General features: G+C 54.7%; 4 protein-coding genes across 4 annotated transcripts; 2 read left to right on the forward strand and 2 right to left on the reverse strand.

Moving 5' to 3' along the window:
* Positions 1-907: 907 nt before the first annotated feature.
* BZA05DRAFT_435083 (uncharacterized protein) lies at positions 908-2785 on the reverse strand (the record flags this gene model as incomplete). Its single annotated transcript, XM_051486352.1, has 4 exons — positions 1719-2785; positions 1153-1563; positions 973-1100; positions 908-921 (listed from the first exon to the last, which is right to left on the reverse strand). Exons 1-4 carry the CDS (start codon positions 2675-2677, stop codon positions 908-910), a joined length of 1512 nt encoding a protein of 503 aa, XP_051341328.1. The 5' UTR covers positions 2678-2785.
* A 781-nt stretch (positions 2786-3566) lies between these two features.
* On the reverse strand, positions 3567-8698 carry BZA05DRAFT_334596 (uncharacterized protein; the record flags this gene model as incomplete). The annotated part of the gene is made up of 7 exons (XM_051480736.1): positions 3567-3649; positions 3719-3820; positions 3899-4490; positions 4544-4848; positions 4907-5884; positions 6377-8355; positions 8415-8698. 7 exons carry the CDS (start codon positions 8696-8698, stop codon positions 3567-3569), a joined length of 4323 nt encoding a protein of 1440 aa, XP_051341329.1.
* A 2928-nt stretch (positions 8699-11626) lies between these two features.
* BZA05DRAFT_392874 (uncharacterized protein) lies at positions 11627-13506 on the forward strand. The gene is made up of 2 exons (XM_051483163.1): positions 11627-11971; positions 12021-13506. Exons 1-2 carry the CDS (start codon positions 11908-11910, stop codon positions 13346-13348), a joined length of 1392 nt encoding a protein of 463 aa, XP_051341330.1. The 5' UTR covers positions 11627-11907; the 3' UTR covers positions 13349-13506.
* An 88-nt stretch (positions 13507-13594) lies between these two features.
* On the forward strand, positions 13595-16496 carry BZA05DRAFT_392876 (leucine-tRNA ligase). The gene is made up of 2 exons (XM_051483164.1): positions 13595-14102; positions 14185-16496. Exons 1-2 carry the CDS (start codon positions 13635-13637, stop codon positions 16414-16416), a joined length of 2700 nt encoding a protein of 899 aa, XP_051341331.1. The 5' UTR covers positions 13595-13634; the 3' UTR covers positions 16417-16496.
* The last annotated feature ends 13 nt before the right edge of the window (positions 16497-16509 follow it).

The following is a 16509-nucleotide window of genomic DNA, read 5'->3' on the forward strand; positions in this document are numbered from 1 at the left end:
ATTACAGCGGTCTGTGCAGTGCCATTTACTCTACAACGACCCATAGCTGACGTTTATCACGTGGTTTTTGTCACGTGTTTGCTTGTCCATTTCCGACAGACGAGCGTATGTATCTTGGTGTTTACAGAAGCTCTCATTTTGTATGCATACAGAAGAAATAAATATTCTTCTTTCACTTAATCGGCATTCAATACATCTCATACAGTACATCATATTTTATTTTATTTTTTGTTTAATCAGTGATTGCTTGCGACCTAAGTAGATCATGGCAATATATGTACACACTCCGTTTCCTCGCCACTGTCCGACCCGACTTTCATCGAGTGGCCCGATGTGGCTTTCCCTGCCCCCGCCGTGGCCTGTCCCAGCAATGTATGAGCGCACCGAGGAAATGAGCACACCAAGGAAATGAATCTCATACCATTCTCCATCGCATACCTATTTCAATAAGATGGGAAATGAATTCCCGAGTGATATGATGTGTATAGCAATGGGCGCAATGCGGGGTGTACGGTGTATGAGCATAGCGAAGCCGCGACTGCTGTGGATCAACACTGGACCACTGGTAACTGCAGTGTCGGCCGGTTCTTCATTTAGCGAATACAGTCGCTAGGACTGATGGGTGCAGTTAGCCCTGCTAAGGTCATGTCGATTCCCGTGAGCGGCGAAAAAAGCGGTTGTTTCAAGTTTGATCATTACAGGTCAAGCACCATCCAGGCCGTGGGGTAGACGAGAATGATATAGTTTGGTTCGATTGATACTGAAGACTATGGATTCAACTAACGTTGGGGGGATGGGGTGGGGGAGGGGGGAAGGTTTCGAGTGATGATCTGTGGATGACTGCAGACAGGTAACGTCCGTTGAGAAGACCCGCTGGTTTCCTCGCCCACCGCTGCTGCTCTACAGGTCACTCATCGCATACTGCACCTCAGTTCCCATCAACCCTTCTTAATTGCACAAACACTCGCACACATTTGCAGCAACCACCACCACCACTGCCACCACCGCCACCACCACCTCCAGCACCACCATGAACCAAGCTGAGACCCCCAGCTCCTACAACCTCCGCAAAGCGCGGGAGATAATCCTCGTCGTAAGCTCTTTCCCGTTTCCCATAATCCATCCCATCCCCTTTCCCCCGCCCCCACTAACCCCACCACGATCCAGGCTTTCCACTTCTTTGGCACGCGCCTCAGCCCGCAATGGTACAGCCGACCCGTGCACGATCTGTACCTGTTCCTGCGGCGGTCGCGGCACTTCCCAGGATACGTGAAGACGGACGACCTGATATTCCTTGAGATCTTTGCGCGGGGGAACAAATACGCCACGCTGCTGGAGCTAGATAGCGAGGGTTGTTTGAGCAGGGACGAGGCGGCCAGGGTCGTCCCGACCATCAGTATCAGCGAGGCGATCGAGTGCGCCACCGAGATGGCCGGAATGGGGTACGAGCTCCTGCAGGAAACGGTCAAGAGACTGCTTAGGACCCAGGTTGGGGATTTGGCGATGTTTGAGGGCGCTACAAACTTGGAGCTGGTGGTCGCGGCGGGGGTGGCGTATGCGTAGCTGGTGGGGAGGGATGGTCACGGTAGGACGTTTACTTGCGCTTGTGAATGCAATAGCGAAGTGTATGTCTGTTCTGCATGCGCTGCATGCGCTGCTTTGCTCGTTGCTCGTTGCTCCTAATCATCATGAAGTTACATTGGTATCTACATACTCACTCATCCCCGATCTCTCCCGCGACGGGCCGGGACCTGCCCCCGGTGCCGCCCTGCCCCGGCGGCGCCGTAATATCCGCGCCCAAGCTCGCCTCCAAATACTCCTCGAGCTCTTCACTCAGGGTCTTTAGTCTTTCCTTGACAATCTCGACCTGCTCCTCGCCCACGGTGACCCTGCCGGGCGGATTCTCGCTCCCCACAATCTCCACCACGATCCTGACCGTATCCGCCAGCCCATCTACCTCCGCCATCCCGCCCATCTTGTCCACCCGCTCCGCAAGTCCCCGCACCCGCCGCGCCGCCTCCCCCCCGGGGAGGTCCCTATACTCCTCCTTCTCCTTGACAACCACCACCTCGCCGGCGCCCCAGACCGCCGTCTCGATGCCGGGCTGCACAATGCTAACCCTAATCCCGAACGGCGCGACCTCGAACGCCAGAGCATCACACAACCCCTCGATGCCATGATCCGCCGCCGACCTAAGACTCAGTCCTGGCGTTCCCATCGCGCCAGTGAGCCCAGTAACAACCACAATATGCCCGCCGCGCTGCTTCCGCATGACGGACAGGGCAGCCTTGACGACATTAACGCGGCCGAAGTACCCCGCCTCGAATTGGCGGGTGATATCACCGGGGGCCATTTCCTCGAGGGCGCCGACAAACGTCGGCACACCAGTGTGGACGACGGCATCGATGCGGCCGAACGCGGCCACGGCCGTGGCGAGCGCCGACTGGCAGATGGACGCGGAGAGTGGGTCCAGCTCGAGGATGATCAGTGTACCGCTGTGCATGTGTGCGCGTAGTGTGGTTAGGAGCGGGGAGCTGAGCTCTGTGCGCGTGCAGCAGGCGGCGAGGGAGGCGCCGAGGTCCAGCAGGCTGAGCGAGAGCGCGTGCCCGAGCGGCGTGAGCGCGCTGGTTAGGAGGTAGCTCTTGGGCTTGGGGGGTGGCGGGTCGGTGTCGTCCATGCTCTCTCTCTCTCTCTCTTCCGTGGGTGACGGACTGCGGGGTGCAGTAGTTGGTCACCCCTCGTTCGTAGTGCGAAGACGGGCCTCCCACGTTTGTGGGGATCCACTGCCGGATTGCAGGGATCGAAACTGGGATTGCATGGACGGGGAGGGATGGAGCGTAAAGATGGATGTAAAACATCAATCTCCATGAGATATCTCCATCTAAATCATCTAGACTCCAGACACAACTATTACCAACATACAGTATAGAGTACAATACACCCGAGCACATACATGTATGTAGGCCCTTATTCCCCTTCCCCATCCCGCTTTCCAATACCCATCCCATCCGCACCCCTTCCCCCCGCCATCCATCCATCCAGCCAAACAAAGGAAAAAAATAAAAGCCAGTGTTGTGAGTAAGGAAGTCAACCATATATAGAGCCGAAGTAATAAAGTGAACACCCGAGAGCGAAGAAAAAATTATAGAGAGCGCATCAACAATCCAGGTTCAACCGAGGATTCCAGGCTGGACCATATCGTAGACGTGTACTAGTAAAGAAAATATTCACAAAAGTGGAGGGAGTCGGAGGAGTCGAAGGAGGAGTATTCAAGCCGGCCAGAAAAGAAGCAGAAGAAAAAGAAGAAGAAAAGGAAGAAGAAGTAGAAGATATAGATAAGAGTAATAACCCCACCAGAGAAGTGACAGAAGAAAGACAGAAAGTGCAAAGTGCAGTTCACCCAAGCCAAAGCCTTTTAGGACAGCTCGAGGATTATGTAAGGAAAGCAGAAGCCGTAGAAGCAATGTAACGAAAAAAAACCAAAACCAATCCCAGAAGAGAAGTCAAAAGGAATACAGAGGATATCGCAATAGCACCTAAACAAACACAACTTTAACGTAACCTAACTATGGCTGACTACTCGGGTCAGGACTAGGCGGGCTGATGATCGTTTTTGGTGTCGCAGCACCTTGATCGCTGTCCTCGTCGACTACTGCACTCGATGATGCTGGGTCGGGCTCCTGTGTTGTAGTAACATCACTGGTAGTACTGTTGATACTCCCAGTTTCGCTCCCTCGCCGCATCGCCAGAAGTGCACTCTTAGCTCTCGCCACTGGGTCATCGGAATCGGGTGCTCCACCAGGCGCTGTCAACCCAAGACCTGACGCAGGACTTGACGGGAGACCGGTTGGGAGTGGTGGAACCGGCGGACTCGAGAGGAGCGAGACGGCTGATGGACCCGATCCCGTAGATGACATCGAAACGTTACTACCGTTTCGTCGTCGACGCTCTTTCCGCTTCTTGTCCCGCATACTGCCTGCGCCCAACGCACCTCCTGAACCCTCGCCTCCGCCATCTCCCCTTAGACGCATCAGCATCTCCTCCGTCCGCTTCGAGAGACTGTCCTCAGCAGGGGCTTGGTCGGCAGAAGTAACGGTGATATCGGGACTCAGCAGTCCTTGTTCCGCATCCGAGGATACGGCAGCCGCCGCCGCCGATGAAGACGATGGCCGCTCCTGCTGATCATCTCCTGCTTCACTTCCGCTATTTTCACCTCCCGTATCCGCTTCCTTGGTGATCGACGCAGCTCGGATAGCACCGTTCTGTCGTAGCCTTGCTCTTCGCCTTGCGCCTCTCTTTTCGCGGGAGCTTGGCCCGGCGGCACGTAGCTTGTCGAGCAGTGCGTCCATAGCGCCTGTGCTTTGGGTGACGACTGGCGCGAGTGGGTCGGCGCGCGCAGCTTGTTTGGCTTGCGTATTTGCCGCCATCTGTTGTCGCTTTTCTCGACGTTTCTCTTCGTCCTCCAGTTCCATGTTCTTTTGACGACTCGACTGCGGGAAGGGTTAGTGATCAATTCGATGCCTTATGTGGGGGAGGTTCAAACCTTGTAGTTCTTGACGAAGTCACTAATAAGCTTGAAGAATCTCTTGCGCGAGTTCTCATCATTAGGATCTTCTCCGTAGAATGTCAAAAGATCGGCATATGTCTTGTTCATCGCCTCAAGGTAGTCCTTGAGGTATTCTGCCTTCTTCCTTGCCTCTGGAAGAACAGGAAGAACAACCTGCAAGACGCGATCTTGTGGGTGGAACTTCTTCGGCTCCGAAAGATTTCCGGAGTCGACGGACGTTTGAACCACTCGGACATTGGCAATGAACTTTTGCGCTTGTTGGGCAAGGTGATCGACGTCGGCTGCAGAAACATGTTAACATCAACGGCAGTTAGCATACAAGGGAAGGGGACTCCATACCTTTCTCGAGCTGTGTACTCTCGTGGAGCTCCTCGATGAAGCCCTCCAGCTCGGGGAACTTCTTGCGAACCGTCATCTCGACGTAATCCATGAACGTCCGTTGGTTCTTGTCGTCCTTGACGTTGACCAGACGGTTCAACGTGCCGAGTTTGAAACCGGTAACTTGTTTGGTGGTATCGTTCATGTAATTACCCATCTGCAAGATAAGTTCAAGCACATCCTGGAACGCCTTACAAGCTCGGACCGTATCCGAGACCCGTACAACCTGGTGGATTTTGCCCTGGATATCGGCGTAATCCGCGTCCAAGCTTCGGGTCAAAGCCAAAGCTCGAACTCTCCCCTTCCAGTAATGGTGCAGATTGAAGGCCGTCTCCAAGAAGATCAGGTCTTCACGCCTCAGTTCGTTCGGATCCGCTTCCCTCTTTTTGCCGTCTGCTCCGGCCTCGGTCCAGTCAACGGCGTAGGGAGCAAAATTCTTCATGAGGTTGTCGCCGATTGTGCATAACTCATCGCGTTGCAAGAAATCCATAATGGCGGAGTTGTCCAGCATGTCCTTATCGCAGCTGAGAATCTTCGTGACAACCTGCGTGGCGGGTATCTGCGAGTACTTCGCAAGGGAGATGTGGAACGCTTTGACTATACCGGTGTCCAGGAACTCCTTCTTCTGCTCGCCTTCGGCTTTCGCTTTCTTGAGCATCCTCGTCTCCTTGAAAAAGAACATCCTCTCCATTTCTTCGAGAATACCCTTCTTCGACAGTTCCTCGAACACACCTTCCTTATTGCTACGGGCTGCCCAGAGAGTGTACTCGACACCATCCAACTTCTCCCAATGCATCGGCTTAAGCTTCTTGCGCGGTCGAACACCGGTGTAAAGTCCATGCACACCACCGGGTGGCGGCGGCGCACCGGGTACGTGATACGGCGAAATTCGCCCAGGAAGCCCCGGAGCCGGCGGAGCGTTCCCGGATAGGAAGCCCCCTGGAGGAGGAGGCGGCGGCGGGGGTGGACCCGCGCCCCCGAATCCGGGCATTGGTGGAGGTGGAGGCGGGGGAGCACCACCTCCAAATCCAGCCATAGGAGGAGGCGGCGGCGGTGGTGGACCACCGAACCCAGGCATTGGCGGCGGAGGAGGCGGAGGAGCGCCCGAAAATCCTGGCATTGGTGGCGGCAGGGGCGGCGGCGGGCCACCCGAAAACCCTGGCATCGGCGGCGGCGGGGGGGGCGGACCACCCGAAAACCCTGGCATTGGCGGCGGGGGAGGCGGGGGAGGACCTCCAAATCCTGGCATCGGCGGCACAGGCGGAACACTGTCTGAAAACCCTGGCATGAAAACGCCAGGCGGAGGCGGCGGCGGAGGCGGGGGTGGAGGGCCATTGGCGAATCCGGGCATTACCACACCAGATGCTGCCGTGCCGGTTGAGTCCTTAGGTGTTCCTCCAAGTGCCTCCGCGTCGATCGGAGTCTTCGGACCCGACTCCATGCTTGCATGGGACGGGCCTGTCGTCACGCCCTCATCACTTGAGGTGGATTCGGTCTTAAGCTTGGATTCGTCGTCATCCTCGTCCTCGTCCTCGTCCTCGTCGTCCGTAGCTTCAGCATTATTGTATGCCTGGACTCGCTTCACCCTCTCCGTGAGCTCGCCTAATAGACCAGAGGCCTGAGCATTGTTAATCCTCGGCTTGGTGTACTGGATCAACCGTGGTCGCTCAAGGATATACTCCGGTTCGGTATCGTCGCCAGATTCTTCGCGGATGTTTGCCTCTCTCAACCGGGCATTCTCGCGTTCGGCATAGGTCAATGGTTGAGAAATCTGGCGGCCAGCATCACGGCTCTTCCTATTAACATGGCTCTTCCTCGAAACACTTCCAAATGTGGCAGATGCATTTCGCTGAGATTCTTCGTAATGTTGCTGTTCAAGCTGCTTGGCTTCGCGTTGCACGGCATCCATTCTTTCACGCAGTTCCCGTAACCTATCACTAGGTGCGACATGTTGCCATACTTTACCTTCCAATTTGAACTCGGTCTTCTTACGCTCGAGTTGTCTTTCCAGTTTTTCCATGAGTCGCTGCCGGTCAAGGATTCCCTGCATTTGGATGTCGGTGTCAGGCAATATCTTCCCATCTTTCCGGCCCTGTCTAGCCTTCTCCGCGATGACGGCGTCGGCGGCATCCTGAGCATCGCGTAACATAAGGTACAATTCTCGGGTCTCTAGTTCGCTCTTCTGCATCTGAGTGGCATGTGCGACCTTGATTTCTTCTAGCTCGGCTTTCAACATGTCATTTTGACGTCGCTGGATATCAATAACCTGTGCTTGTTCCTCCAGTTGCTTCTTCAACTTCGCAACCAGACCGTCGGCACCAAGGTCAATCTGAGCCTGCATGGCATCCCGTTCGGCAATGGCATTTTCGGCAACCTGCCGGCTCTCACTCGCCTCTTCGAGAGCGTGTCGAGCTTCGGCATCGGTATTCAATTTGTCCATTAGACTCTGCACCGAGAAATTCAGACTGGCCTTCAGGTCCATATCCGGAAACCGGCGGTCCATGGCTACGTAACCAAGAATGGCCTCCGAGAGCTGAAACATTCTTAACCGGTCTTCCGTGTTGTTGTCCCGCATCAGAAGCAGGTGCTGCAGCGCAGACACGAAGTAATCCTGCGTATTGGTACCATGGATCTTCTGCATGATCGCCTCTACGAGAGCAGCCGGGTCATTGAGGTCCTTGGGCTCGCTATCGATACTATCGACCATACTAGTGCCATCCCGTTCCATGAGCTCATCATAGTCCACTGCCGCATCCTCCTCGTATTTCTGGATCTGTTTGTCTATGAGCTCGTAATTGAAGCCCTGCATCTTCGTGGCGATCCTTCCAATACCGCATCCCTTGAACTGCGTGCGGACGTAAATGCGAGCATGTATGTCGTCCGAGCCGGAGGCGATGATGTTTATCAAGAATAATGTCGCAAGAGCGTATTCCATGAGCAAGCTCTCGAAACCAATACCGCCCGATCGCGCCTCGTCGCTGGCCCCCACTAAACTCCCGAGCTTTCCACGGCCATCGATGGTAACCTCGACGATGCGTAACCATGAATCAAATCTTCCGGTCTCGCCCTGATGCCCCTTGACCTGGTCCATCGCTTGCAGCACCCTGGAGTGACCGTGAGGCCTCTCCCAATGGCACAGGAAGGTCAGGACTTCACTAACCATCTTCCGGGTGCTGACACGCGGAGATGTGAGGGATGCAACGAGCGCATTGATGCAGTGCTGGTGTGCTAGAGCGTCGTCGGCACCGTACTTGTTGTTCATGAGCGCTTTCAGACATTTGACGATATCGTACTCTCGGTCAAGCATCGCATCGGATCCAGTGTTGTTTCTTCCGCCATGGTTGTTGATGCTCCGCAGTACAGTCGTAAGGGCAATCTGACCCTGCGCTTCAATAAAGTCCCGTACCCATCTGTCCCAACACGTTAGCATTATACACCACTCAAGCGGGCGAATTAACCCAGTACTCACCCAATCGGTTGTGTGCGCAATGAGACGCTTAAACTGGCGAGCTGCTTCGTTGTGATGGTACCCTCCATGATCTTCTTGACGTACCACTGGGGCGAGTCCTCGTCCAGATCTTTCCCGGAACTGGATGATGCCGCAGCCCTCCGCTTCTGCTCCGTCTGCCAATCACCGAGCTTGTCTTGATAGATCATGAGCCATTTCCCAGATGTTGGCTTAGCCATCAACACCCGTTTCGCCGGGTCCGGTAAGTTCATATATCCACGTTTGATCATAAGCTCATAAAACATCTTCTCCACGATGGAGTCGTCTTCCGGCCTTTCCATGTGGAACTCGGTCATGGACCCACTGTGAGCTGGGAACTGCATCATCTCCGCCATGGTAGGAGCAACTGAGAGCATCGAATTGCGCGTAGCAGAAGACAACGACGAGTAGATCGACATCTGGTCCGAGTTCCGAGGATCGGAATTCTGAGTCGAATTGGAAGGATAGTACATCTGGCCCTGGCCCCCATTCGTATTCCTCGGCGACGACGACGACGTGGTAGACCCAGCATATTCTCTGGATGGTGCATAGTAGGAATTTCCCGCTGTCAGACTACCCGACGAGCCAGGCGGTGGTCTGGGGCCGGTCGGATGCGAGTAGTGGTTCTGCGGCGGGCCGGCAACACTGGGGTACTGGTGGAAATCTCCCATGCGACCAATCGAATGCGGTGTTATCTCTCTTCCATCGTCGCCGCGTGACACGGGCCGAGGAAAGTCCACCGTTATGGGAGTTCGATTCAAGTCCTGCACCACAGAGTCATACGGTATCGACGTAACCACGCCAGCAGTGTTGTTGAGCGGATCTAATTCATTTCCGTATATTGTCTCGCGGTAGTCCTTGTTGGAGGAGATCGAATGTTGAGAGCGCACACTCCTGGCCGAGCTCTTTGTCGATTGTGCTTCGATATCGAGGCTGGACGACTGATGGGATTCACTGGGACGAGAGCCGGAGGAGGTCAACCCGGCAACTTTATGTTTGCTCCGTGAGAAGAACCCTTTGCCGCTCATCTCACGGCCACCGCTGGACATGTCGTGGGGTGGTTGTGGTGGTTGTGGTAGTCTGGAGACTCGGGGGTCGAGGGTGAAGGGGTGTTGAGCGGATAAGAGGCGATGCGACCGTTAGGCGGGAAGATAGTTCTGGGAGTTAGTCGTTGAGCGGCGGCAGCGGCTCTGTTGAGAGCATCCCGTGTGCGCGGTGCAGTTCGGGGGTGGTTATAGCGGGGCGCGGGGGCTCTAAGCGTAGAAAGCGAGCTTCGTCAGACCAGCGAGCAGCAGCTGTAGGTGGTGTTGAATGTGTAGAGTCGTGGCAAGCGCTGAACGAGCGGCGATAGTTTGAAGAGTGCTTTCGCTGTTGTAAAGAGAAGGTCTGAGTCGAGATCGAAGGGGTATTGTAGCCGCTGAGGTGTTGTTGGCGGAGGAGGACGGGGGGTGGGTGAGTGTGGTATCGGTGATGATGGGTAGCGGAGGAGGGAGTAGAGGTCGGTACGGAGGGCCCTGGTTGCGATGAGATGGTAGGCAGTGGTAAAGTGAGTGGTGTGTGTGGCAGTTACATACGACGGCGGGTGATCGCAGCGACAAGGGGACAAGTCAACTTGTCGAAAGAATGCCCAGCAACGAGAAGGAGCGTGTGCGTGCGGATGATGATGATGATGTTGATGGCAATGTTGCGAACAGGAATGTCTTCGTCCCAACTCTAGTTTCTGTCTGTCTATCGTCCGTTCTCTGTCTGTCCGTTTTGCCCCTCTCGAAAAGGTTCGCGCTTCTGCCCCTTTTCTGGACTCGCTCGCCCTCCGTCCATGCCCAACCGCCGTCGCCGCCACATACCACGAACCGAGCCAAACAAATGCACTCGCCAAATGATCAACATCCCAACTCACAGAAAAAGAAATGTTTGAGAAAGAAGCAGAAATGAAATCGATACAGCAGTAGCAGACAACTTGAAGCGTGAAACTCCCCTATCGATAAGCTTGAGATTTGACATTTCTGCCAGGCACACAACCTATTTTACCGAACCCATGATCTTGTTGATCGAAACAACCGCGTCTCTCCCCTCCCTCTTCCCTCTTCCCTCTTCCCTGGAGACCTTGCCCTTGCGTCTCGCACCCAGCGGTCCCTCCCGCCATTTGTTTCCCCACAAAAAGATCAAAAAATAACGGGAATCGAACGCCCTGAGCAGGAACATCCATCATACTGCAGCTGGCCGCGGCGGTAAGCAATCTGCCACCATGCAGCCCCAAACAATCTGATTGTTTCACATACTTCGCCTGCTGTTTGTCGAATTCGATTCGATGTCGCCTGAGATAACTGGATCGGTGGGTGCCAAATTATGTCGTGCTTGGTGCTTGGTGCTTCACTGACACGTTGTTTACCGGGATCAACAACTCATTTCCCAAAGAACGGTGCTTGATGCTTTCTCCGCCTAAACGCCGGACGCCGAACACAGCGAAGAAGAAGAAATACGATCACTGCATCCTACATAGAGACCGCTTGCCCTCTCTTGGAGCAAAGAATGTTACTACAAAAGGGATCCCGATTTCGTGAACATCCATTGTGGCCTGCCGTGGAGTTTATCGTATGGTACTCGTCTCCCAGCCTATGGTGCGCTTCGTCCTTAGCACTGGCTCTCTTGAGCATTCCACTGGTTCCACGTTCCCTAGCTAGGTCCTAGAGAACGAACCATAGAGAGGGTAGAATACCATATCTACCAGGTTTCTCCTGAGCTCGGAAACCTGGCCTTCTGCACGACGCGTGGTTGATGAATTGTGTTCGACCAACTGTGGTCCACGGCAATGACCAGGACAGTTATGGAGACAAATAACTCATGATCTATACTTTCAGTTTCATAGTTCAAGTTCTCTGCACAATACCTGGTTTCGGTTTCGGTCCCGGCCCGCTCTTGTGTCAGTAGCAGGGCACGTAAATTCAAAACCTTTCCCTCTGAACTGATAAGATATTCCAGAGTATGTGGAATCTGTGCAACAAAGCTATCTGCATCGTAATCGTTGGACCTGGGTACCGTGATGTGTTATACGCAATTTCCTGGTTAAGGCTTCCCGGCCAAGGCCTTCTTGATACGTCGACTACAAGCTGAAAGTGTCCCGGAGGCAATGACCTGCTCATGATCTTGGAAGAGTGTATGGTGCTCCAGAGGGGCCACATCACTGTGGTCAGAACCGGGATTGGAATCTTCCACCGCACCTGTTATCACTCGATGTCTCAACTTGGCATTAGGCACGTGCCAGTGTGTACAGACCAATAAAGTAGACTGCTTACTTGGATACACAACGCGCAGATGTTCGCGTTAATTAGCACCATCCCTCGCGATAGCCCTCAACACAATACAAAGACCACCCACAGCACTCGGCGAGCCTACTCACCTGTGTCGCCTGTACGATCGATGATACCGTCACTATTCTCGATATTTCCCCATCGATAGCACCTCACGCGTCTAAGTCATGGATATCTGGAAGGGATCTGTAGATGTTCCCTGTGTCGGCGGCGCGACCCGCACCCTTGAGAGTATACTGAATGGAGCTCATAAACTGGAGCGTCCGCTGATGTACTCCAGACCTCTGCCTGTCTACAGACCCAAATACGCCTTCACCCACAACCTGGGTTACGAACCACCTCCGGGACCACATCTCGAACAGCAGCTTCTCCTTCCTCTCGTACCTCCCACCGTCACGTATCCCACTCTTCCTTGCCGCCGGGCCATCGCTACAAGTAGCCACCACATCTCCAGCAACATGTGATTTCTTCCGGAAGCTATTCCTGTCGGCGCTACCCAGAGCAGATGTGGAGGAGGAGACCACCGAGCAGTCGCGCATCGCGCTTCTCCTGCAGGTGCACGCCAACCCAACCGACAGCCTTGACGAGGTGAATCCTGGGGACTGGGGGATTACCGAAATCCTCATCTACGGCGCGATGACGTATACTACCCCTCCCTCGGAGGACTCTGCAACAACACCACCCCACTCCTCGCCAGATCTCCCACCGGTCCCCATCGTCTCGGTACATGCGCTCCCGCTATCCTCGCGCCACAACTTCGCCGCATACATCCAGGTGAAGGCTGAGCCGGACCAGGAGGATGCAAGGTACATCGCGCCGAATCCGCAGGATGTGCTCAATCCGTTTATTTCGCGCTCGACGAAGAAGCGGCGTGCAGATGCGCTCGACAGAGTCGTCGATAAGAAGGTGAAGAGACATAAGTCCGATGATGGGGTGATGGGTGATGGGCGGAACGCGTTGGGAGGGAGAAATAATAATGCCGGGAGTCTCCCATCGCCGACGGAGGAGTTGCCGGACCTTACGGGACCCCTCGTAACCAAGAAGCGGAAGTCGCTGGCCAGTATGGGGGAATTTCAGGCGCAGCCGAAGGGGTTCCAGCGCGCAAATAGCATGTTTAACCTTTCGGATCGCAAGCCCGCCGCTCTTGTCCCGAGACCACGCTCCTCGTCATCCCGATTGGTCGAGAAGAACCTGATCAAGAAAGAGCCGGATGCGGTTGAGCGGTCCGAAATTGAGAGCAAGAACCGCGATCTACTCAATAAGATCGTGTTGGAGGAAATGAGGCGGCGCGGGTTGAAGGACTACCGGAAAGACAAGGATCAACGGGCCAAGTCCATTATGCCCGCCGGGGAAGAAGTAGTGGAAGTTGCTGTTCTAGATGAAGAGAAGGAGCAGTGGAGAAAGTGGGAGGCTGAGAGAGAAGAGTATAAAGGTGTTTTTCATCATACTGTCAAAGCTGCCGTGTTTGCGCTGCGGCACGATGGGTTCAGTGAGGTCATAATAGTGGCGGAGAGGATGAGGCGGGCTGCTGATCTTTTGCTCAGCGTGTTTTTGGGTGATAGGAAGGAGGACGCTGTCGATGTGGTGAGACAGCCGGTTGAAGGATAGGCTGTACTCTCTATCCTGTTGGAGCGTTATGGGTGTAATTGTAGGGCGGTGTTTTGGTTTTCCTTTATTCACACGGCATTCTATGGTGATGAATTTATTTTGGCGTCTATACTCGGGTTCACTTTTTGTATATAGCAATACCAATGTCTATATCTCGCATTCACATACCTCTTACCCCTCCATCGCTACGATGCATGTTCATAATCTCTCGCTCGTTGTTTAGGGTTACCAGCAACCTCAAACACCAGCGGCTCTCATAAACGTTTCATCTCTGTCGTCCGCCGTTATGAGACTATCATTCATAAGCATTGGCCGGCGCGGTCTGCTTCCACCCCGTTCAATCCACCTGTCGTCTCCCGCGCGGACGCCGCTCTTCCACCACCGCCACGCGTCCACATACCCCGCCTTCTCCGAAATCGACAGCAAATGGCGCTCGCACCTTCGGTCGACGACTCCCAGCACCTCCGCGCACAAGAAAGATGAGAAATTCTACATCCTCTCGATGTTCCCGTACCCCTCGGGGAGTCTGCACATGGGACACCTACGGGTCTACACGATCTCGGACGTGCTCAGTCGGTTCCGGCGAATGCAGGGGTACGAGGTGATCCATCCGATGGGTTGGGATGCGTTCGGGCTGCCGGCGGAGAACGCGGCTATCGAGCGCGGCGTCGACGCAAAGGACTGGACGGCGATGAATATCGAGGCGATGAAAGAGCAGTTTGAGAACATGGGCGTGGCGTTTGATTGGGAGAGGGTGTGTATGCCATTCGTCCGGGAGTGTGGTGCTGGTGCTGGTGGGGTGGGGTGGATGCTGAAGTGGTGGGGTAATGCTACAGGAGGTCACGACTTGCTCGCCAGATTATTACGCGCACACTCAGCGTCTGTTTCTACACCTGCTAAAGCATAACCTTGCGTACCGCGCGAGCTCGGCGGTGAATTGGGATCCGGTGGATGAGACCGTGCTTGCGAACGAGCAAGTGTCGCCTTCGGGACACTCCTGGCGCTCTGGGGCGCTGGTGGAGAAGAAGGAGCTGGAGCAGTGGTTCTTCCGGATTACGGCGTTCAAGGAGCAGCTGTTGGAGGATCTGGAGTCGCTGAAGGATACCTGGCCGGAGAGGGTGCGAACTATGCAGAAGAATTGGATCGGGAAGTCAGTAGGCTCGAAGGTACGGTTTCCCGTTGGGAGTGAGAGCGACATGGTGGAGGTGTTTACCACCAGACTGGATACATTGCTAGGTGTGCAGTATCTGGCGCTGTCGATGTCGCATCCTCTCGTGCGTCGATTGGCTGAGACGAACGGGGATCTGAGGCGTTTCATCGACGATTCCAAGACGAGACGGAGCGAGGAGGACGTGAAGTCGAAGCGAGGCTTCCGTCTAGACAGCGTGATGGCTACTAATCCCTTGGATCCAGGTGCTCGCTTGCCTATATTTGTGGCGGATTATGTCCTGGACGGGTACGGCGAAGGTGCCGTCATGGGAGTTCCCGGGCACGACATACGGGATCACGCGTTTTGGCGGGAGAACTGTCCGGGCGAGGAAATTAGAACTGTGGTCAAGCCTTCGTCATTGAAGGAAACTGACAATGAAATCTTTACAGACCGTGGTGTGCTCACCTGTGGAGAGTATAAAGGCCTCACTTCGGCGGAAGCACACCAGGCGTTCCTTGAGAAGCTGGGGAGTGAGTGGGCAGAGGAAACTACGCAATGGCGTCTGAGGGATTGGCTTGTTTCTCGCCAACGGTATTGGGGGACGCCGATCCCCATTATCCACTGTTCTTCTTGTGGTACTATTCCAGTGCCGGAAAAAGATCTGCCGGTCATCCTCCCCGAAGGTATCAGCATCCGCGGCCGTGGCGGTTCTCCTCTCGCAAAAGCCGAGGAATGGGTCAACGTAGCCTGTCCATCCTGTGGCGAGCCAGCAAAGCGGGATACAGACACTATGGATACTTTTATCGACAGCAGCTGGTACTGGGCTCGCTACATTGATCCGAAGAACCCCAACCAGCTCTTCGATGCAGAAAAGGCAGACAAGCTGCTTCCCGTAGACCTATATGTCGGCGGTGTGGAACACGCAATCCTCCACCTCCTGTACTCTCGCTTCATCGCCAAGTTCCTTGCTGGCCCCGCCGGCCTCTGGCCAAATCCATCCAACACAACCGCGGAACCTTTCAAGAAGCTGGTAACACAAGGCATGGTTCACGGACTCACGTACACTGACCCCATCACCGGTCGCTTCCTCAAGCCCGACGAACTCACCTATGAAACCCCTTCCCAGCCGAAAATCACCGCCACAGGCGCAACTCCGAACAAAAGCTACGAAAAAATGAGCAAGAGCAAATACAACGGTGTAGATCCGCTCACATGCATCGCCACGCACGGCGCGGACGCCACCCGCGCACACGTCCTCTTCGCAGCACCCGTCGCCGACGTACTGAACTGGGACGAGGACAAGATCATTGGTGTGCGGCGTTTCCTCCTCCGCGTGCTCAAGCGCGCAGACACCTGTACATTCGTCGATGCCCCCACGCCAACACAGCTACCAGAAATCACCACCCCGCAAGAGCGGAAACTCTGGAAGGTTCTCAACAACGCCGTCCACTCCGTGACTGAGGCGTTCTCGGATACGCTCGCTATGAATACGACAATCAGCGACCTAATGAAACTGGAAAATACCATTGAGGCGGAGAGCAAGAACTGCTCTGCTGCTGTGGTGTATGCCGCTACTCAGATTATGCTGCGGTTACTCGGCCCAATCACTCCTGCGGTGGCGGAGGAGGCGTGGGAAATGTTGCATCGCGGAACGAGGTTAGAGGGGATTAGAGTCTCGGAGCAGCCATGGCCGCAGGTGGATGAGAGGGTTTTTGAGGAGGAGGATGTGACGGATGTTGCGGTTGCAGTTAATGGCAAGGTTAGGATAAGAGTGAAAGTGGAGGGGAAGGTGGACGAAGATGTGGTGAGGGAGATGGTGCAGGGCAAGAAGGAGTGGGAGAAGTGGGCGAGTGGGAAGGAGGTTGTTAGGGTGATAGTCGGCAAGGGGGGAAAGTTGGTGAATTTTGTAGTTAGGTAGATGGATTCTCCGCATCAATAAAAAGCTTTTGGGGGTAGGTCGACAGTGACACCACAAAGCACAACAAGAATGAAGCTGGTATCAAAAGATAAA

The sequence above is a fragment of the Tricharina praecox genome, assembly GCF_024521635.1.
Source record: "Tricharina praecox strain CBS 144465 chromosome Unknown BZA05scaffold_7, whole genome shotgun sequence".
In the NCBI taxonomy this organism is placed as follows: domain Eukaryota; kingdom Fungi; phylum Ascomycota; class Pezizomycetes; order Pezizales; family Pyronemataceae; genus Tricharina; species Tricharina praecox.